The 22,556-nt window shown below is 37.2% G+C and overlaps 2 protein-coding genes across 3 annotated transcripts; one reads left to right on the plus strand and one right to left on the minus strand.

The window, feature by feature from the left end:
* The first annotated feature begins 2,774 nt into the window (after positions 1-2,774).
* Positions 2,775-11,781, plus strand: LOC113671177 (polycomb group RING finger protein 5-A). Its single transcript, XM_027187391.2, has 9 exons — positions 2,775-2,896; positions 3,823-3,934; positions 7,499-7,601; positions 8,278-8,333; positions 9,225-9,317; positions 9,658-9,781; positions 10,387-10,516; positions 10,640-10,720; positions 11,080-11,781. Exons 1-9 carry the CDS (start codon positions 2,882-2,884, stop codon positions 11,128-11,130), a joined length of 765 nt encoding a protein of 254 aa, XP_027043192.2. The 5' UTR covers positions 2,775-2,881; the 3' UTR covers positions 11,131-11,781.
* Positions 11,782-12,789: 1,008 nt separating this feature from the next.
* Positions 12,790-21,090, minus strand: LOC113671178 (polycomb group RING finger protein 5-A). Of its 2 annotated transcripts, XM_027187392.2 has the most exons (9): positions 19,695-21,090; positions 18,723-18,834; positions 17,169-17,271; positions 16,382-16,437; positions 15,716-15,808; positions 15,320-15,425; positions 14,980-15,109; positions 14,684-14,764; positions 12,790-13,576 (listed from the first exon to the last, which is right to left on the minus strand). In XM_027187392.2, the coding sequence occupies exons 1-9, from the start codon at positions 19,707-19,709 to the stop codon at positions 13,526-13,528; spliced, it is 747 nt and encodes a 248-aa protein (XP_027043193.2). In that variant the 5' UTR covers positions 19,710-21,090; the 3' UTR covers positions 12,790-13,525. The 2 variants fall into 2 exon arrangements, with proteins under 2 accessions (XP_027043193.2, XP_089052115.1); XM_089195989.1 differs by lacking the exon at positions 12,790-13,576 and having other exon boundaries at positions 14,411-14,764; positions 19,695-19,955.
* Between the last annotated feature and the right edge of the window lie 1,466 nt (positions 21,091-22,556).

Raw genomic sequence — 22,556 nt, forward strand, 5'->3', positions numbered from 1 at the left:
TTTTTGTTATTGAAGTATGCAAATTTCCAACAAACCTTGGCCTTAATGATTGTGATCATGCAAATAATCTTATACCCAATCTTCTAAATGAAATTTATTGGATCACAATGAATTGTTGTCCTTTTATGATGTCGTCACTTCCGATGTGAATCGCGACGTTTCGACTACGTGCTGCGAGTCTTCCTCAGGCGATGAGGTTGCAGGACTAATTACGTACACGAAAAAATTTTGATGCATTATGCTCTGCTGTGATTGATTGATTTTCACTAGATGTAATCGCCTTTGACAGTTTAGAGGTCTGTCTTATCCTAAGTATGAACCTTCGATCGGCTACAAATATCTGGTTCAATCAGGAGGCCAATTATCTGATATGTAATTGTGTGGTTCCTTGTCTACATGAAGGTTATCCAGGCAGTTCTGTTCACTGACAATGATTTCATCAAGTTTTTTTCTAGTCGTAGGAAGGGTAATTTGGCAAACCTCCTGGTTCTTCATGTTTCAGATGCGTGGGCCATCAAGATTTTTTCCTCTCCTTTGAAAATGCCATGTTTTTTTTTCTCTCAGTTGTAAATGTTTTTTTAGATATAGCAAAAAGGATCAGCTGCAACTTGGCAACAGATGTAATTACAACCACCGCTCTTTGTCGATAATTTAACCGGACACTAACTACCAAACGCTTTCCCGTTTAATCCGAGATTTCAAAGAACATAGAAATGATGTTGCCTTGTTGATAATCAGCGATGTTGAAAAATGAAATACATTGACGACTTCTTCAAGTCGGCTTTGGAAACTTAAACAACCATTTTTAAAATCTGAATTATTCTGGAAACTCTTGTTTTGCTACGCAACCTGACAGCAACAGGAGAACGTATAAATGCTGTCACGATTTCCATTGTGAAAGGTTGATTTGGTTTTTTCCGAGTTCGGCTGATTTACAATCCGAGTCAGTCACCCTTATCTGAAAACCTTGCTCGTTCTTTATCCATCAATTCTTACCTTATTGGTATTTTTCTCCCTTAGGAAAAAATTATTCATGTGGTTTTAATCTATTTGAAAGCGATTATCTACGGCTCCATAAGGGACCTAAATCGCAGAAGGAAGATGTTAAATTTTCAGGTCTGCATTGGTTTAGAGAAAGATATCATTCACCTCGTTGCGAGCGTGAGGCAAAGAAAACAGATGTGTTCCCTTGTGTAATAAAATCCCAGAACTTTGGACTCGGAGCTCCGATTCTCTACCCCTGAGTGACAGATAACTTCATGACGGGTCAGGCTATTAGAATGTTTAAATGTGACACGTAAATGGTTTCATATTATTCCTTAATTCAGCATAGTCCCTCAATGGTGCCCTCTCATCCTGAAACGAATAATTTGCTGCCTCACGAAAATCAACAGAAGTACATTGACGCGCATTTTTTCTACACGAAACTGAAAATTGCTTCAGTCAGTCAGTTAGGTTTTAAATTGAGGACTCGGAAAACATAAAATGTGATGAAGAAATTAAAACTATGTGCAGTTACCTCAAACGGAGCTAAAACAAAAGAGTTCTACAGCAAGCGACTTTGTTTAATTTGAATTGTGTATTTTGCATTGTTATTTGTTTCTTTCCTTTGAGTGTCATTCAAAATTAGTAGAAAAATACAGAAAGTAGACTTGTCATTCTTCCACTGACATGTTTAAGACACTGACGTTTCAGACACTAACGTGTTTACATATTAGAACTTCTCTTAATGTTAATTCAAACTCACTCGGGACAACATCTCCCCGCGGCACTCAAAAAAGTGAACTCAAGAAATATCATCATTAATAGCCGTTTATGCTGGAGATATTTACTGCTGTGATACACCTTTATAATACTTCACGTAGGTCGAATCGATATCCCACGAAATTAAACGGATGAGGATTTATTTTGGCTGACATTTGCGGCGAACAGTTGCCCTTCGTAATTTCCTTAATATTTTACGTTTGTGATCTAAATGTATTCTGTTTTAAATTTTTAATGACCATCGGTGTCACTTTCAGTGTTTTGAGGTTTGTTCAGTTGTCTTTTGTAGATATTCACTGAAGATTTACATAATACTATTATCCCTCTCTCGTACCGTCAATTCTTATCTAAATATTGCTTTAGCATTTCCAAGTTTAAGAAAACAATATAGCTATAAATTAACCGAGGAAGTTGCTTCTGCGGGGATGAACGCGAATGTATCCTGGCTTATCTTGAAAAAACCGCTTAATCTAAGCCGTCAGAATTTCCCGCAACCGAAATACCAATTTTTTGGCTACAAAGCTTAATTCCTATTTTAGAGAAAAGGTTGTGACATTCTCGCCATCAAGAGTCATTAAGATTTTCCTTTGTCCGACTGCATTCTTTATTGTATTGTTCGTGTGTTTTTGAACTTCCTTTTTCTATATTTTTTTAATCGCACAATTCGAGTTGCGTTGGGTACGTATGAACTTCTACTTATAACTTTCTAAATAATTTCTAAAGAAAGTTTAACTTTGTGAGATTTTATCATAGGACAATTTAATTTCCCAGACGCGTTTCGAACAGTTGATTACTTCATGCTCCGTGGTAACTGAAAGAATAGAACTTGAAGTGACCATTATTTGGCAATTAACAAGTTAGTGCGTTGATTGCAGTTGAGTTTTTAAGTTGATTCACAGGAGTTTCACCGCCCGGTGATTATTTAGATATATCCAGCTGATGAGTTAATAAACAAGTTTGCTCCTTTATCCAATTGGTTGTTTTGTTTCTATCCGGGAATTTTGATCATTCGCGACCGCAGGCCACACGAATAGAGGTCGTAAAGAGATTTGCTGTGTTGTCACAGAATACAGAAGAATTGACAAGACCGACCAGCCGTACGTCTGTCTAAATTCAAATGGCCGTTCTTCAGGTAAATGAAGTCCAAACGTTCCTCTCTTCCCCTCAATCATGTTCTCAAATAATGTTTTTTTGTTAACAACGTATTCCAGGCCCGCTTACTTCTGATTTCAGAGCTGGTGATGCTTCTAAAAAGAGTAATGTATTAGCAAAGGGTCATATGTAATGGCGGCAACTTCAAGCGTGCATTTACCATTTCACTGCGTACATACGTCAGTAATTTGAAACACGAAATTGACACAAGTGAAAGCTATGACGTGCTCTTAAGAGAAGGGGAATGCAATGGGGCATATCCTTCCTGCCAACAATATTTCTTGTAAAGGGATAATTACAATATAAAACAGGAATCACTTCCCTCAAATTTTCTCAAACGTGATACTGGAAATGTATGAAATTCCAGCCAGTTAAATCGCGTCAAAGCATGGTAAATATTTTAGTACTGACCAACTTGGTACGAGTATAGTGTCACTTAGGTTATTACCTTTATAATACCCCGCTAATCATAATCAGTTACTCGTGAGATTCGATTCCATTAATCACTCACAAAAAACAACGGTGCAAGCCTTGTATTTGACGCCACTGTTACAACCGATCTACGTGGAGCAAAATTTCACCAAGAAATGGCGCCTTTTAATTCCTGCTTCCAAAATCAATTACTGAGAATGAAATTGTCAAACATCAGCAGAAATTGTTTTAATTCTGTTTTGATTGAGCGCTACCGTCAAAGAAAACAACTTATTTTATCGAGAGACATCAGGTAGCCGTCCCTCCGATGCGACAAACACCTGTTTGGAAAAAACAAGACCTCAAAATTTACCTCGGAAATTTCTCCCTCTGCTCTTGCTTAGAAAGTACTAGAACTTAAAGAGGAGATTGCGAGTGCTTTAAACGTATATTGTTTGATGTTCCATGATATCTATGATGTGTATGTTCTATTAGTCAAACAGGGAGAAGAAACTCAGGCTTCAAGATCTGAACTTGTTCATTACATGCAAACTTTGCAGTGGATATCTGATTAAACCGACGACGATCACGGAGTGTCTTCACACATGTAGGTACCCCGGGATAAACGAAACGCTTTTGTTTCAAACGGCAACAATTTGGTCGCGATAAAGAGAATATAAGCCCTGTCCATCGCTTCTGGGAGTTAAATAATCAACAAAAACCGGTATCAAGTTTTGATAACGCAAACATAAATGTGTCTCTTCTCTTAACTAAAGTGAAATACGGCAATTTCCATTTGTTGTGAAACTGTCGCCTTCTCAGCGCATTAAAAAACATCTGCCTGCGTTTGTTATGAACGACCATCAAACACTATTCATTTCTTTATTAGTTTAACTCATGGAGGTAAAACTTTTAAGAAGATCTTTTGAAGGCGACTGAACGGCATATTTTGCCTCTTTCGCCGTGTTTCGCCCAAATGCAACATAAGGTGGTAGAAAACGCGAATTCTGGATTTCAGCATTGCTTTCGTTCGGACATTAAAAACCAATCCAAGCTAGTGATTTACGAGTGATTCTCCATTTCAAAGTCATAATTATTCATAAGATGGCACACTTTTGACGCTTTTAGATAATTTTATTAGATACAACAGTAGGGAGTGATAAGCCTAAATTATGATAACAATTGCGAAACTTATAACACGACCAGTAAGCAAACATTAAAGGCTTTCCTTCATACAGAGAGGTTCGTGTACCTCGGCCGTGGCCGTTCTGGTGAAGCAGCAGTCCGCGACAACAGCGAAATAAAAGCTTTTCCTTAGCTACAGCTGCTACTTAAGTCCGCAATTGTTCAAGTTTCGTTATTTATTCTGTGTCCTAGGAGATAATAAAGTACCCCTGAGGGAATATACATTACAATATTAACAGATTGCCAACGGCGAGCTGTTCGACAAGTGCTCCTAGATAAATCTGAATATGCGTGTTTTACGCGTCTACTGAACGAGTTTAAATTATTTGGCAAATAACGCAAATTATACACGAAATAAGCCGTGGTATACTTGAAAGGTCAGAGAATGGCAGGAACGATGACCTTATTGTAAACACGCTCTACTGAAACAAAGAGAGTGATTAGCTTTAGTCAGCTACACAGTCAAGTTTGTTTGTTTCTAAGAATAATTACGTTTCTCTAGGCTTGAAAAAGAGATTAGTCCGGCTTACATTTGAGAAAATTAGTTTGAAACAGCAAAATTAGGAAAAATGCGAAGTTAATTTGGCTTATCCAAGAACTAAATGTGTTTATCTATAAGAAGTCTTTTTTTTGTCAATTCTTTTCACAAATATAATTTTCCTTAAGTAATACCTTAATCTAATCATGCGACAAACATTGTTGCTAGCTCAACGGTTGTGTAACGTGAAGTAAAGAAATTCTGACCGTTGTTCATCATTTTTTTGCATTCGTGATTCGTCATTTGCGCCCAATATATATCTCATCAAAAGCCGGATAGCTCTGCTCGGACACAGATAAGAACGGCGTGCACTTCACAATTGATTAACTTGTCACTAAAAAAAAGGCATAATTGCATGTGATATAAGATTCAGGGATTACATGCAAACCCAAGTAAACGGGTTGTACTCCTCGAAATTCTAAACCAGACGTTCAAAGGTAGTGACCAATCATTCATATAGAAAATTTTTAAAGGTTATCACCTACTCGGTGAGTCTTTGCAATTACGTGCACAGAATGCTTGGTTTTTAGCTTTATTTACACAGAAAGGAGCGTCATGGATTTAACTTAATTCAGCTATGTACATGGACCACAACAAGGATCATCTCACACTTTTCAAACAACGGTTTTTTAATGAATGAGAATGTGGTTTTTGTGTGCACTAGGACAAACTGCTGTCGGCTTCCTCATTCATGTCTATATGTCTGGACAATGTGGATTACCTAAATTGATTATTGCCATACGAATTTGGATTCCGGCTTAAAATCATTAGAGATCTGCTTATTGTACAGTGAAATCCAATAAGTGATTTCTTCGCGAACTTGACATAGTTATGGTGATAAACTGACAGAAAAAACCGTCTGGTATTTGTGACCGCAGGAGATTTTGTCATGAGTGTGCGTAATGCGAGTTCGCGTGCCTGCCACGGCTATGGCAGGAAAATTGAGACGTCTTCATATGCACTTCACAGCAACTATCGCTATGGGGAAAATACTAACGCACAGCGTAATGACCTTTATTGGGAAAAAAATTATAGACACCTCCACGTCAACCTTGTCCAATTAAGGTAAGTAACAGAAAGTCCAGACACTCGTTCTTATAGGAACCTTAACTCTTTACACCCTAAAATCAGTATGCATATTCTCCATACTGTTCATCATACATTTCCTAAGGTGCTGACAAGGAGAATTTGTCTAACAAGCAAGAGCTTCTTTAGTTAATGATCATTTCCTTTATTCTCAGTGACCTTGATGTGTGATTCAGGGGAGATATAGCAGGGAGAAATTAGATGCTGGTCACTCTTAGGGGTGAAAGGGTTAAAGAAAGTCGAGGAAGAGATTTGCCAAAGCTTTTTCGAAAATTTTGCTCATGGAAGAAGTAACTAGAAATATACCTCAGACTGAGAGTTAGTTAAGTACGTTTAACTTCTCCGCTATTTTTAACGAACAGAGGCAGGAAAATTGTGAGATTGTACAGTTTACTCAAATAGTTGGGGAAATGTTTATCTAACATTAATTATGGTGCACTAACCGTTTGAAGTTTATCTCACTTTGCAGTCGAACTCAACCTAAAAAGTTTCTTGGCCGCACAAGCTTGTAACTTTAAGAACATTTTAAGGACGTTTTCAGGCTTAAAACGCGAAAAAACGGTTGTGTCGCAACTCCAAATTTAAACGCGCTTGAAAAAAAGAAAGAGATTGTAAAAGAGCAATCGGTTCTAAAGGGAGACGAAAACTAGTTGGGTCCAAGGAATGTTATGGTCGAACTATCGAGGTTTCGAGCTAATTTAGCGTAGATGGATATAGTGCAAATTCAGAGGAAATTGATTTTGGTTCGAGTGAGTTTGGGTTTGAATTAACGGTATTCAAATTTATGTTCATGGTGAAGACAGTGGGAGAATTTTCTCAGTTGCCAGGAGCTCAATAAGTGATATCTTATATCATTATATCACTTGGTCTCGAGCTATGACACACTTTAGAGGAAAGACATCCGTTGACAAAAATCAAATAGAAGGAAAAAGACGTTTTCTAACAGGAGGAAGTGATCAAAGAAGTATCTCGTTGACTGCAGCAAAGTAGGTGATGCTGGGTTCAAAATGAACAGTTGACCCTTTGACCCCTAAGAGTGACTAGTATCTAGTTAATCCTTATACAATATCAACCCTGGATCACATTAAGGTCACAAGAATAAAGTAAATGATCACCAAAGAAACTTTTGATTGGGAAACCAACTCTCCTTGTCAGTACCTTAGGTAATGTAAGGAGAATATGCATACAGATGTTGGAATGTGAAGGATTGAGAGTCATTAAGGGCGCCATTTCGGCCCTGATGGTCACAAAGACTTATCATGGCTCTGTGACATCTCAACTTTAAGGTTTATAGAAGTTTACCAACCATTGTTTCTCATCATTACACGAGAGGCTTAATTGCCTTATTTTTTTCTTCCACAGTCTGCAGATCATGCATTGTGAGATACTTACAAGATAGGGACGACAATAAATGCCCCAGCTGCTCGATTCTCATTCATGAAACAAATCCATTTGAAATGCTCAGGTATTTGAGGTCGTGTCTTGTGTGTTACCATGTATTCTGATCTTCTTCCACGCAAATGTTATAGCTTTTGGTCAGAGAGGACCTGAAAATTGTAATCGTATATCGAAGATCAAACGATCCTTATGAACGCTGTGATAAAGAAAAGGGGGAAGACGGCGATAAATTCTCTGTTTTAAGTAATAATGGTTCCCTTTAGAAGTCATGAGCGTATATTTCCGTACATCCAAGAACGCAGTCTAAAATTTTGAGTTATACAATTTTGTTCTTGCGAAGGCACAAGACTGAGGTAGCGGTATATTATGAGATTAGCTCGAACGCGCAAAATTTCAGTTTTAAAGTCACCTTTGTTGCATCAGAGTAGACAATACCATTGACAATTCCTGCTTTTACATCTATTTTATCAAAGCACGTGTACAGTAATACGTAAAGGTCTAGAAAAGAGTATTTCCAGTCCTTACCGCGCGAGTAACATTGTTACTTGTGAGTTATATATACACGTCTCATCTCAGAAATTAAGTAGACGACTAGTAGTTCCACGCAAATGAAAACATGGCTACACAATCGGCGAACGATTTCGTGCTTTCCAGTTTCCAGGTGAAGTATGTTAGCTTAGCGATCGTTTGACAGCAATAAGATGTTAAAAATAAAAGCTTTCCCTATGTATTTTTGTTGACAGGTTGGATAAGACGCTGGAGGATGTAATTTACAAACTTCTTCCCGAGCTACAAGCTAGTAAGCCATGTAACGCTTTTGTGTAGGACTCTAATTGAGAACAAAAAAAAACAAACAATCTTTTAACTTATAGAGGTTACCTGTTGGGTATCGCAATTTTACTTAAGGTCGCTGGATAAAGTTTACCCGAGCTCTTACCAGTTAGATTAAGAGCGCTCAAAGACCAACCCTCCCCCTATGCAGTCGAACGATTTTCACGCTTATGTTGACCAAAGGGTTGAAGTTTGTAATTGTGACTGTGGCATTGCAGTCGTCGTTTATATTCCAATGTTATGGGGAAATCCAGTTGAACAGTTTTTGAGAGCGGTTTCGAAAAATCCACCATATTTTTTCTTAACCTCAGGATTTTCATTCTCGGGGTGAGGCCTCAGTGTTGAGCCAGCCACCTTTACAAGAGATCTCCCTTGCGTAAACTTATTAATCTCAGTAGAATTTCTTGTCTTTTAATTCTTAAAGTTTTTAACAAATTTGTGAATTTTGTTACTAGTAATTGTAATTTTATACAGCTTGCAGTTTTATGTCACATTATACCCATTTTGTTGAGTAATATCAAATATTCTCCGAACTGATATTACATCTTCAGAGAGCGGTAAACCGACTGTTAACTCGCCTGAGGCCCATTTCTTGAAGGTTCCGGTAATTTATCCGTCAAGCTGTTCTGTCTTAATTCGAGATGGAGGTTTCAAAAGTTTTCAAAATTATACAATAAGCCAATCAGTTAAAAGAAAACCAAAATGTTGTGGTTAGGACGCCGGAACCTGCTTCAGACCAAGCTCAGTTTAGTCCCAAATTCAAGCGTTGATGATAAGCTGCATGTAAGATTAGAGTCGACGGAAGAAAATGGTGGACAGTAGTGTGAGTAAGGTAACAAAAAATTGTAATTGGTTTCAGACGAGGAAGAGAGAGAACAAGAATTTTACAGGCAACAAAATGTCGAGGAGAGAAAGAAAATAAAGGAAGAACACATAGAAAATGGAACGAATGGTAAACATTTTGTCAATTTGTAATTTTGTTTCTCAATCTTCACTTATTTTCTAAATTTCGGTTACGCCTACCGACCCTGAACAATAGGGGGGGGGGGGGGGAGGATTTCATTACCGACTGTTTATTCTTTGTGATAAGCTTCATTCGTGCGAGATACATTCTGTTAGCAAAGTACTTTGCATCTCATCCACGTTGCATTAAAATTCATGCCAAACTTTGTCTGACCAGATATTAATAACTCTTCCTTTTCCGTTGGAATTCTAAATTCTAACATGTTAAATTGATAAAAAGTAAGACTCAGAGGGTTCACTTCCTTAACCAGGTTCGAAACTTTTCTCAGCTTCCGATTCAACAGATTACAAGCCTGCGATTAAAAGAGTAAAACTCTCAGGAGATGAATACGACAGCGGAGCGAACTTCCATCGTGACGATCCTCAGATTGGAGTTTGTCTGGAATGTCTCTGGTAAGATCGAGATTTTTGCTAAACCCTCTTCCTCCCTAACCAATATTCCGATATGTTTTCTGAAGGAGAGTGCTGTTTTGAAGTTAAATAACTTTAAATCAGACTTTGGAGAGGCTCTTAAACGTGACTATGCAAACACTTGTCTACCCTCTCTGTGACCTTGGTCGCATTTGGCCACGCGCGAATACAATGCAATGGATTTTGTCAGTCAAGCGAACAAGTTGTAGAAGCAGCTCTTTTCCGCCAGAGGGAGGTGGATGGGTCTTTACTTAAAGTGTCAAACCCCGATTAGTCAAGTGGTGTACCCTGTTTGAAGAAGAAGGTCCTGGAAACCATACTTCGTCCAGCGCATGATGCGTTCTCAATCAGGCCAGATAAGAAAGAAAAAGATTCCGGATCCGGACATCTTGTGGTTAGCAATAAAGCAAGCCAGGAGGTTACTTTAGGATGGCTCTTGGGACAATATTTATATAGGTCAAAAGTGGGTTAAATTTGAATCAGGTATTTGATGCCGCAAAATACTGCTATGAATGTAACTATTGATCTACTTGTTTCATACAAGACATCCGGGTAAAGTGACTGAAAGATAACTCAATCTGTTTCAGTGACAACTCAGTTCAAGAGCAGCCGATAAAAGAGCTGGTACGAAAATACATCCGCTGTTCATCTAGACTGACAATAGCTCAGGTCAAGAAATTCCTCAAAGTGAAGCTTGATCTAAGAACCGCTGACCAAGTAAGACAACGGGGAATTGTGTTTGAATTAAATGTAGAAAATTCCTTTCAAGAGACAACAGATTTTATATGCACATATTCCGTCTAGAAAGGGCTCTTCATTCCTTTTTTTGTGTAATTTCAGATCGAAGTGATGTGTAATGGAGAAATTATGGGCAAAGATCATACCTTGGAGTTTGTATACATGACTAGATGGAGAATAAAGGTGACAAAAACCTTTCTTAGAATTCTGGAGCTCAAAAGTTCTGTTGATTTAGTTTTCGATTTGGCTTTTTCTTAAAGTAGGAAACATTATTGTAAACATGAATTCGTGGAACCAAAACAGAACACTTCCAAAAATCCCCAATGTCGCAGAATTAAAATATGAATTTCCATTCGGAATGTTACTGAAAAATCTGTCAAATCATAGGCGGCGTTTCATCTTTAGAACTAGGTAACGGTCTCAGATACTCTTCCAAACGTACTGCGAATGGGGCGTATCAGAGGTTGTGTTATTAGTAGAGATGCAGTTTAATGGGATAGTTCTCGGTATTTTCCTCATCATATTTTAATTTTCTTTCCAAGGAGGGATCTGTCCTCACTCTCCAATACAGGCCAAGAATGGATTTTCTCTGAGTGCAATACCAGGATTCAGTTTCTGCAATATCAACAACAACAGCGACGTTAAGTCCAAAGCCTCGTAGCAGTTCGAGCAAGTGACCTCTACAGTAGACCATAAACGCCGAAAAAGTATAACAGAGCGTACTAAAATGACCATGATACATTTTTATATATCAAGATCATTTTAGTATTTTAAATCTTAAAAGATTTAAAGTACTGTAATTATCATTCAACTACAGAGTAAAAATGATATACTAAGTAGTTCCCAAGAATTTGAATAAGGTTTTATCTCTTGAATCAGGAGGACCTTATTTGATGAAAATGACCCGGTCAATAGGAGAAGTAAACTCTGTAAATGTCATGATTTACCCTCGTTTGTTGGTTGCCCTATTAAAGCGTACCTACAAAGACATCTGGCCACTCAACGAGACCTACAATTGCATTGAAATCTTTCAAAATATTGACCAAAACCCGGTGGATTAAAATCCACATGCTCAAGTCAGTTAGTAGCAAATTGTGCACTACCACTGAAAAATAGTCTTTCTGTACGTAATATGAATGCAATAAGTTTAAAACTAGAACATGTATAGCACGTTGAAATAATCGTTCAACCAAAAGATAAATAAGTGATGCGAGTTTTTAATAAAGAAAGTCCACAAATGAAAACTGTTATTATTACCATTATGCTTAAGCTCTGTATTATTTCAGCCTAATGCGCAGGCTAAAATAGTCAGAGACTTAATAAACCTGACGCAAACGGTAAGCAAAGCTGAAGCACTGTACTAGCTGTTTCAATTGTTACCCGACGACAGGTACCATTCTTTTCAAATCTGGAGCTCCGCGCACCAACTTAACGACGAACACTGAGTTGGTTTTCCATACTCGATGTATAAACGTACCACGGAGACATATCTTCTTTAAATATCCATGGCTACTGATGTTTCAGCAAAAATAGAAAACATAATAACTAAAACTGCACGGTGGTAAAAAAATTTTTAAGTTTTATTCTTAGCTTGTGACCTTTCAAGCATTCTTATTACGTTTTCTTGTCACGGAGTCATCATTACATCTTTCTCTAATCCTTAACTTTCCTTCCCTGAACACTTTATTTCCGTTACCCATCCATCTTCCTCTTTGCACCAGTGCAGTAAACTCCTTGTTGCATCACGTTTGGTTTATAAATTTTGAACCATCAAGTTCCATAAGACCAACGCATAAACAGCATCTTAACGCAAAACCTTACTATGCCCTTCACTCTAATTCAGCTCATTTGCCAAGATGACGCCGTCTTTTGAAAGATTCAGCAAAATTTCTTTAATTGTGCAAACACCGAAAGGCATCTGCTTTGAGTTTGAGTTTCAAGAACGAGTTTGATCCTCCCTCTCGATCAACGGTTTCTTGACGCAAGGCTAAAAAACCAATTTTCCAATTTACCTCTTTTGCTGCCAACGGAAGTAAAGCCACCTGCTGAATGGTTGACATCTTAACTTTGGGGTTGGGGAGTGGGGTGTGAAAGGGGAACCACGGATGATTTTTGTCTTTCCATTGCGCAGCACTCTTTTCTTCACCGAATACTAAAAAAAAATGCGCTCCGTTTTGCTCGATGAAACGGGATCATCAGTAAACAAGGCTTTATCTCAGCCAGTTGTAGTCAATCTGTTTCTTAACTATTACCTTATGTCAATTTATCATTTATTATTATATATTAATTATGTGGAATATGAAGATTTAGTTTTTTTCCTTAAACATTTCAAAAGGTTTTTTCCTTTAATTATTTAGCAATGTTCCTCTATGTGACAATTTTAAACAATGTTTTAGGGGGGCAAACTAGAGCTACGAACGATGCATATCTCTCACTATTTATCTAAAAGATATCTAACCTGTATACTTTTATTACTTTAAAAATTTAACAGATTTTACTAAAAATGCAAATCTTTCCTTTTTTTGTGTTCTATGACTTACAAAAATTTTGCTAAAATTTAAGAATATAAAGTTGTTTTAATAAAGTACTCGAGTTTTCAGCTATGCGTCGTCGTAACTGTCGGGATGATCTTCAAAAATATTATAAATGTCATCCCCATTACGGTTTCCATGTGTCTCCCGTTCCTAAAATGTGTTTAACACTTTCAAATGTAAATGCAATCACTCCATTATCAACACCAGCTGAGGTCATCAGGCAAAGGTATTTTATGAAACCATATTTGGATATTACTGTCATCGTTTGTGATAGAGTAAGTTGGAGCTTTAAGTAGGAGTTAAATAGAGAATTGAAACGCATTGCGCAGGGCGTATAAGCTAAAGATACTGAGAGAAGAAACAATTTCGAACAGTTTACATACCCTACTTTAAAAGTAATATTTAAAAACACTATATAAGGCTTTTCGTCATAAAGTACTATTTTCGCGTGTGTTTAAAAGAAATCTAATCTTGGTCTGTACTGAAGAATAAGGACGGATCCCTCCTAAAAAGAGAAAACATGTTAAATATCGTAAAATGATCACAAAACTGTGCAACTCTTCAAAGAAGTCAGGTAAAATTAATAATCATTACCACTGGAACTGATTAATTATTTAAGTGGGATGAAAAGTAGCCCATTCACTGTCATCCACAAAACTACAATTCTAAGCACAGGCGGCTCAAGCTCACGTCTCGAGAAAGCCAACGATGTCTTTTGACATGGATAACAGTGATGGTAAAGCAAGCTTAAAACGGCAGAAATCGCCAGAAACTACGACGGATACACAGGGCATGAGTAAGTTTTAATGATTTTACGTGTAAAATATTCATATTTCGAAATATTTATCGTTGTAAATCGAGATATTTCTTTCCCCATACTATTCCTTATAACGCGTTCAAATTTTCAACGGTTCCTCCCGTAACTTAACACCGAGTCGCACAACGCGTGACGCGTTCATGAATTCATCGTTGGCTTTTTCTCGAGACGTGAGCTTGGGCCGCCTGTGTTCTAAGTGACATTTAACTTTCATACTCGTTATAGGTTTCTTCATTTTTACCTTCCCCTCCGTGAACAAATGTAACCTTCACGAACAAAACTTATTTTTGCTAAATAAAGCAGACAAATTTAAGATTCAAGAACTGAAGAATATCGAAGACCCCATCGAAGACACCTTTTTTCGGCGGAAACCGATAAATTTACGTTCTGTAATACTTCTTATTACTGCCTAAAATCTCTTGAATTCTTCAAAAGTGAACAGATATAGGTTTGAGAATTTCTATTACCTCTTGGGCTTAAAATAAGAGAGGAAACTGCCAATTGTCTTTTAAACAGTTAAACAATGGCTTTAGAGGTGCACTGTTTATTTTTTTGTCATTTTAACCCTTTAACTCCTGTGACCAGGACAGAACTTCTCCTTACAATATCGATACAATATCAATCAGACAGGTGATGAGAATAAAGAAAAATACTGATAAGTTTGAGGGTTTTTCAGTTGATCCAGCACCAAGTTCTCAGAACTAACATCACAAGAATTGAATGGCAGACAGTAAGGAGAATTACTATTGAGATCCTGAGCGTTAGAGGGTTAAAACGAGAGTCAGGTTGACTTGCCTTTACTCTCCACCTTGTCATGTACACAAACTCCAAGGTGTGATCTTTACCCATGATTTCCCCGTTACACATCACCTCGACCTGAAAAAACATACTCCGATTAAACATGCTTTTTTTTTTCTTTTATGAATCATCAAAAATCAGTTTTACTAGTTTTTGGTGTTTTCAAAACTGGTTATAGGTTTCTGAGTCCGCCAAATCAGTTTCATAAATTCCGAAAACCTCTCAAATAAGTTATGAAAAATACAGGATCTTAATATGGCGTCATCAAAAGTAGCTACTAGGGTGTCGCTAACCTGATCAGCAGTTTTGAGATCGAGCTTCCTTTTTAAGAATTTCTTGACGTGCGCTATTGTCAGTCTTGATGAACAGCGGATGTATTTACGCACCAGTTTCTTTACGCACTGTTCTTCAGCAGAATCGTCACTAAAACAAAACAAAACTTGTGAGCAAAGCCCTCCCTTGCCCGTGCCCGTTTTGACAATCAAACTTAACTGATTGTTACAAATAAAAACTAATCAGTCGTATCTTTTTCTTGATCGAATTATTTTAATTTAAAGCCAGATATAGGTAAAATTCAGTCAAAAAGGATACAACAATGACGTTAAAATCGACAGAGTGATGTAAGAAACATACCCGAGACATTCTAGGCAAACTCCGATCTGTGGGTCATCGCGGTGGAAGTTTTCATCGGTTCCTGATAGCTTTGTTCGCTTAGCCATAGGCTCTTCAGTTTCATGTACTAAGGAGGGAGAAACATTACAACATGTAACAATATAAGAGGTGAAAGTCCCTTCCCAATTTACAAACTTTTTTTCCAATAACCTTACCAAAAATAAATAACACTACATAAGCTGTTCGTTCATTCATAAGTGTTTCTGATTAAAGGACTTGTTCCTGGTCGAGAAGTCCATCGGGTTTTCTGTCAAACCTGCCAGTTCAACGCAAATCACGGAGAGAGTTTTCTTTGATTTGGGTTGTTTTACGTTATCAGAAGTGGTCTAAAACTTACATGATTAGGAAAAATATTACCTTGAGATAGCTTCATATCTACAATTTCTTTTGCTTTTACTGCGGTACCATCATTATGCTGCGCACAAAACTGTCTTTCGCGTTTGCATTCACCTAAAAAAACAACGTAAAGGTTACTCTGGAAACTGAGATGTCAGTTTTGAATAATGTCAGTATTTGAGCGACTGCACACTTGCCCTCTCCCCCCCCTCCCCCTCCCATACTAACCCAACGTCGATCCTGACTTAATATCAGTCGACTGTTGCTGGGTTAGTTGCTCAGATAATGAAATCGATACATTTCAAGTGATCCAGCCGTCAACATTCGAGTGGGCTTTTTTTGAAGGAAATGCCGCGAACACATTGAGACTGAGCTCTAGTCAGAAAAGCAATGCTTCACCGGAACTACGATTGTCTCTAATTTTAAGGAGGCAGTTCCCGGCCAAAAGCCATACTAAACTTCAGTATAGTTTGTTTCTTATAAATGGCTTCTGCATTTGCGGCGTAATCATCCAAGCCTGATGGATGTATTTCTCTTTAAAATTTTATGACAAGACGGTGTCCGCCACAGTTAGAGGAAGTTTTAAACTCAAGTTCGTTTAATCAAAAAACAAAAGCTTTGTTACAAGAACTCCGCAATTTGGAATATATCAACAAGTATTAACAGTGGTTAGTGGTCATATCTTACTTTCTTGCAACTTAGGAATAAGCTTGTGAATAACATCCTCTAATGTTTTGTCTGACCTGTGGATTGTAAAAAAAAAAGGCTGCTCTTCTCCTTTCATTTTCTTACTCACAATAGCGACCTTAAACAATCTGGGACAACTACGGCAGCGAAAACTTGGCAAAAAAAGGTGGGAGGTTTCACGTTCATGGCCTCTAACAGTCTAATAGATTTTTAAACTAATTCGAGTAGATTGTTCACTTTTGATTTTTACGCTAACAGTTGATTCGGGTGTCGTCCGTATCAATTGTCACACTAATTTCTAATCTAATTGTTAAATGTAGACCGACAGCCTTGACCACTTTCAGGGTTTACCTTTCACGATAAACCTGAGGAGGTATCGATGACAATCTTCCGGGCTGGTGGAGGTCGATTATTTCTACTTGTGCGTTGTAATGTTAAACATTTTTCGTGGAATCTCTTACGTCGCAATAAATCACTCAAATAAAGGCGCACGTGAACACTGTGCCAAGGAAATTTAAACCTCTTCCCCGCCAAGTTCGAGGTCCGCACAATGCTAAGTTACGGACCGGGATTTTTCCGCCCTGCAAGGCGCACGGGCCATAAATCTTAGCAGACTAAAAAAAAGGGTCTGTAACTCTAACTATGGACCGAGAAAACGAGATTAGTTAAACTGTCTCTGGACTCAAATAGAGGGGAAAGATTTTATTTTAAACAAACTTGGCCAATAATAGTGTACACACTAACTGAGAGATGATAAGGATATACCATTGAGTGTTACACTAAATACCTGAGCATTTCAAACGGATTCGTCTCATGAATGAGAATTGAGCAACTGGGGCATTTATTGTCGCCGCTATCTTGGAAGTACTTCACGATACACGATCTGCAGACTGTCAAAGATATAAAAGATTGAATAGTTAACATATATGTTTGGATTCTAATCTTGGGTGATTATTTCTTTTCTTAGGTTTCGTGGATCGTGGAAAAGTAGAAAAGGAAGAGTGGAGAAAACATAACTAAAAATAATAATTTGTACTGGTAATGTTAATGATAATTCTAAATTAGCGTTGTCCTATTTTTAACAACTGTGCCCTTGAAGGCCTTGAAACTCTTAACTTGTCTTTACTCAAGAACACACCGGTAACTAATTTTTTCAAAGGGTGTTTTCATGCCACGACTTGGCGCTGATGACAATTCAGGTAGGCAGAAAAACCATCATTATTAACTTTAAATACCCTATTGAAACAGAAACTGATGAACGAGTTTGGGAGGAAAATTTTAGCTGCAACTCATTCAATGTAACAAAGTTTCTCTAACAAATAAATCCGGCTATGAAACGCAATGGAAAAAGGATCTATTAAAAAATTTCATTAATTTCGTTAACATATTCTGACATCTGTCAAAAAGGTCACGACCTACTTTTTTGGTTTCAGCAAATACAAGTGAAGATTAAAATTTGAATGATGCATTTCAGTGGAATGTCGATTATAGAAACTGAATTCCTTATTCAAATTGAAAAATGTTTCAGTATCATAGCGCTGCTGATCTGTTGGTATTGAAATGTGTATTGCCTCTGGCGTATTTCATAATATTTTCAGAATAATGTGTGTCATTTGATAAATTGAACGTTTTCATTCCACCTGCCAAGTGACTACGCAAAAGTTTTTCCGAACATTAGGGTGCGCTCTCCCTCGATTTAAAACGCAATTTTTTAAATATTAGTTCAAATCGAGCTCTTATGCCTTGCATTTGCTAAGCGATAGATAATCCACTGCCAAATGTTGGTTTAAATTATGACTTATCACCCTTCACTGTCTTCTCTAACGCAATTATCCTGAAAGCATTAACAGCAGGCCATCTTATGAATAATTCTTTCTATCAAGTGGCCGTAGCATTTGCAAGTGGATGAATTTCAAACTCGCTTTAAACATCGCAAAAATTGATATTTCTTCCCGCCTTTTAAAGAGTGTTCACCTAAAAGGATAAGCCAGAAGTAAATAAAAATCTTTTTATGCGACAAAAACAAACTGTTGAACACTTCATCCTCGGAAGTTAAACTAACAATGAAAATGGTCGTCTGTGCCAAACTCAAGCAGATGTTTCCCTTCGGTTTCTACGATCGAATTGCAGTTTCGCAACACAGAGAGAATATAAAATGACAAGCTGGTATTAAAGACTTTTATGATATTTTTCGACCCATATTCGTGTTCAAATCTAGATACCGACTCGTATTTCTGCTTGTGAATAACCAGAGAAAAACAACGCAAGATGTATTTTTTAGATCGCGCCCAAATCTTCCATTTGAATATACAAATCATCGCCTAAACCCCGCGGTACCTACATGTGTGAAGACACTCCGTGATCGTCGTCGGCTTGATCAAATATCCATTGCAAAGTTCGCATGTAATGAACGTGTTCAGATCTTGAAGCTTGAGTTTTCTCTCCCTGTTTGACTGAAAAAAATTTATACCAAATTAATAATAGAATAACCGTCGACATCAAGAGACGCGTCAAAGGGCTTTAAACGAACAAGTCTATCGAATTTCCGAAGGAAAACTTTCACTGATATAGCCTCTGGTAAACAGGTGTTTTAAACACAAGCAAGCAACCACAGAGATCGATATAATATATTTTAACTACATTGTCTTGTAATTCTTAACCTCATAATTAATACAGAAGCAGAAATTCAAAAGCTGTTTTCTCTCGAAAATATTTTCATGCACATCTTATTGTATTTTGAGTCTGAAACCAAACGAAACAGCTTCGAGTCCCCCTAAAAAGCAAATTATCATTTAATAACGGCGTGTTAACCTCACTTGAAGTTAACAATATAACTGATACCATAGACTTGTACTACGCTGGTGGCCAGTAGTAAAACATTTACCACAATTTAACGTAATTTGCTTGACGTAGATTTCAAACATCCGACTGAAATAAAAGGAAGTGTTTCACAATGACATGATTAGCCTTGAGAATTCTTGAAACTAGAGAAAAAATTTCAAACAGGAGGGCAATGAACCGATGTCTTTCCTGTCATTGAAAGTGTGCTATACCTGAAGTTACGTTTCACACAAATTCCAGTTTTAGAACTGACGATTCAAGCAGACTAAAAGTCATGTCAACAAAACATCATTAGTCCAGTTATGCGAGGCTGTCGTTCAACTTATGACTTCTTTACATATGAGATGCAAATTTTCGACTTGAAATTGTACCCTCAACATTAACTAAACGGATTCATAACATACAGAATAGTAACAAGTACTAATTAAAAAAGATAACGTAAAAGAATCGACTCAATAGTGTCAATCCTTACCTGAAGAATAGCCATTTGAAAAAAGACTGCACACTATTCTTCCTCACAGCTCTGCAGTGTTGTTGCGGCGCACGTCAAAACGCGCGCATACGTCTTCTAGTCACGTGGTCGACAGTGTCGAGCAACGAAGATTCCCGTATAAGGAAACAAAGGAGCCAATATCAAAGCGGGAATTCCTTTCAGACTAAACAGCTGAACTGTCTAAATGATTTACGTTTGGAAATTAGTACACAAAAACTTGCCTGCAAATCAACTCACCTTGCGACCTGTTAAACAAATGAATTGAAGCCCTTTCAAGTTCCGGTCCTACGCTATTGGCGCAGCTTAAAATATCTAATGGCTTTAAATATTTAAATTAAGGATTACCTGTTTTGAAGAACAATATCTGAAGAAGGGCAGACGTATGGTAATATATGCACGTATTTCCTGAATTTTTGTGAAACGCTTGTATATGCTCATCTTAAAAACCTCGCAAATGTCACGAACGTTATAAAACATTTATAGATGCAACATATTTACAGTGGATAACTAATAAAAAGGGAAAAAAAGTGACTTTTTAAGTGGTTAAAGGGAATCGCTCGAACAAAAATATCTTAGGAATATTGGTTCCTTTCATTATGATACAATACCAACTACAGGCTGCTGCGTTAAATTGGGCAGCTTTCCCACTGTAACTCATTTGTATTGCATGTTTCACATGTCACATGCCATTCAAAAAAGGTCTCATGAAGATAATTAAAAACCTAGAATTTTCTCCAATAATGATTGTTAAATGAAACGTCATATGTACACTAAATAAGCAAGACGAACCTGAGAAGATCCGGCTGATCACTGAAAATTTGATATTTTCCACCATTCAGTTAAGGCTTGCATTAGTGATGAGTTTGTATGTATGTTAATTTAAAATGAAATTCGTAACATGATCAAGGTCAAAAAATAAATTTAGGCAGTAGAGTTTCAATCGAGCGGGAGGATTGGGAAATTTGAGGTGTGAAGTCGAGTTCATCATTTGCAAACGAAACCTTACTTGACATAGAAAATTGTCGTCCCATTAGTAACAATGAATGTGTCTTTTGATAGGTTCCTCTTCAAATTTCAATTGAATTTGTCTAATATTGTGTACTATGAAATCAAGCTTACTGAATTTACCTTACCTCATTTCTACATTCGGTCTCCGATAAAGCACGCTGTTTCAATCAATGAAAGTTTGATTAAAATTGAACCATTTCTAAAAATAAATATAAACTCCTTTAAATTCAATATTTTCCCAAGTATTGATATCTAAAACTGTTCCCTGGAACACGTGCCTGATGCTATTTCAGATCCCCTTGAGAGAAAACTTTCCGAGGGATGCAGCGCTCTTAGCGCTTCATTATCTCCTTCAGGGTGTAACTTCACAAATATGCACGCCGTAGAGTCGCTCTAGAGCACAATTGCGTTTAGACTGATGTTTCTGATGTCTGTAATTCATGATCAGAGAGTAGAAAAATTACAAAAGTGAAAGTGTCAGACACAAACCGAATATAAATGAGTACGCGCCTGTTTTACTGCAACTTTCCATTAACCCTCTAAATATGAATGAAAATAAACCGTTAAATGAGTTTCAGCCAAACTTTTTTGCTCCTTCATGCAGAATTAATTCATATGTTTCCAATCTTTTCTTCAGTAGATTATATGTTTTTTATTCGCATTGCATTACTTACCGAAGCAAAAATTTTTGACTCAACTTCGTAATCATTTATTTCCAAGGGGTCATAAATTGTAAGACATCGTTGATGAGCTAGTAGAGCAGGGATACTCGAACAAATAGCGGAGATCCCGAGCCCTCCAACAAGGTCTAACATTTCATTTAAAACTGAATTGTTCAATGTCGTCTTTATGTTATCCGTTTTATTACTTTCATTGTTATGTTGCCAGTACCGCGATTTTTCTTCGAAATGTGGCCGGATAATTTTCGAGGCTAAAATCAGAGCTAAAATTACCCCAGGAAATTCTTGCGACTCTTTCAGTGATCACTACCGAGGCAATTCTTCAGTTTTGCGCATGAAAAATAGATGAATCTCGAAATATGATTAGACGCTTTAAAATAAAATTCGTAATAACATAGAATTAAAAAGACTTGCAACTGGAGCCGAGTAATTATCAAAATCCACGAACGGTCTTTCTTTTGAAGAGAAATTGAAAATTTTAAAAGTTTTCAAGAGTTTTTGTTCAGGAGATTTGTTGAACACATAACTTTGTGACTACATCTTCTTTGTCAAATATCGTGATATTTACCGAAGCCAAGGTAAATATGCTTTATATTTGCCTTCAATACAGACGTTACGATAATTAAGCTGGCGAGAGCGGGGCAAATGATAGGCCATAATTTGGTTGCATGTTGTATCAGAAATTTTCTTCGTTCACAAATTGGACTCTCTGATAATCACCACCAATTAATTTTGATGGAACCTCAAACGTCACAAATTAACTCCAGCCAATTGCAAGACGAGAATTTAACTTACTTAGTACGCACCGCAGGAAACAAGAGACAATCTACAGAACATTTATCAAAATCACTAGAAACTTTGAGTTCCCATGGAGCAGGAGGACCATTAAGACTAATGGTAATCAAGCATCTCTAATCAGTGAAATCTGTGCTTTTCCTCAGAATCTTATTTCGCTTGACAGCTATTTACTCTCACTAATGTAGGCTTTTACGGGTACAAGCCAATGTTTGCTGGGGAAAATGGAGTCAATAGCAGATAGCGGAAGTCTTCTCGGTTCTGAAGGGAAATCTTTTAAGAAATCCTCCATTGTTAAGGAATTTCGTTTTCACTTAATTAGCGAGTTACTTCCAAGACTTGTAAATAACGATTTAGA

This window comes from Pocillopora damicornis, chromosome 2 (genome assembly GCF_964200805.1).
Source record: "Pocillopora damicornis chromosome 2, jaPocDami1.2, whole genome shotgun sequence".
Lineage (NCBI taxonomy): Eukaryota > Metazoa > Cnidaria > Anthozoa > Scleractinia > Pocilloporidae > Pocillopora > Pocillopora damicornis.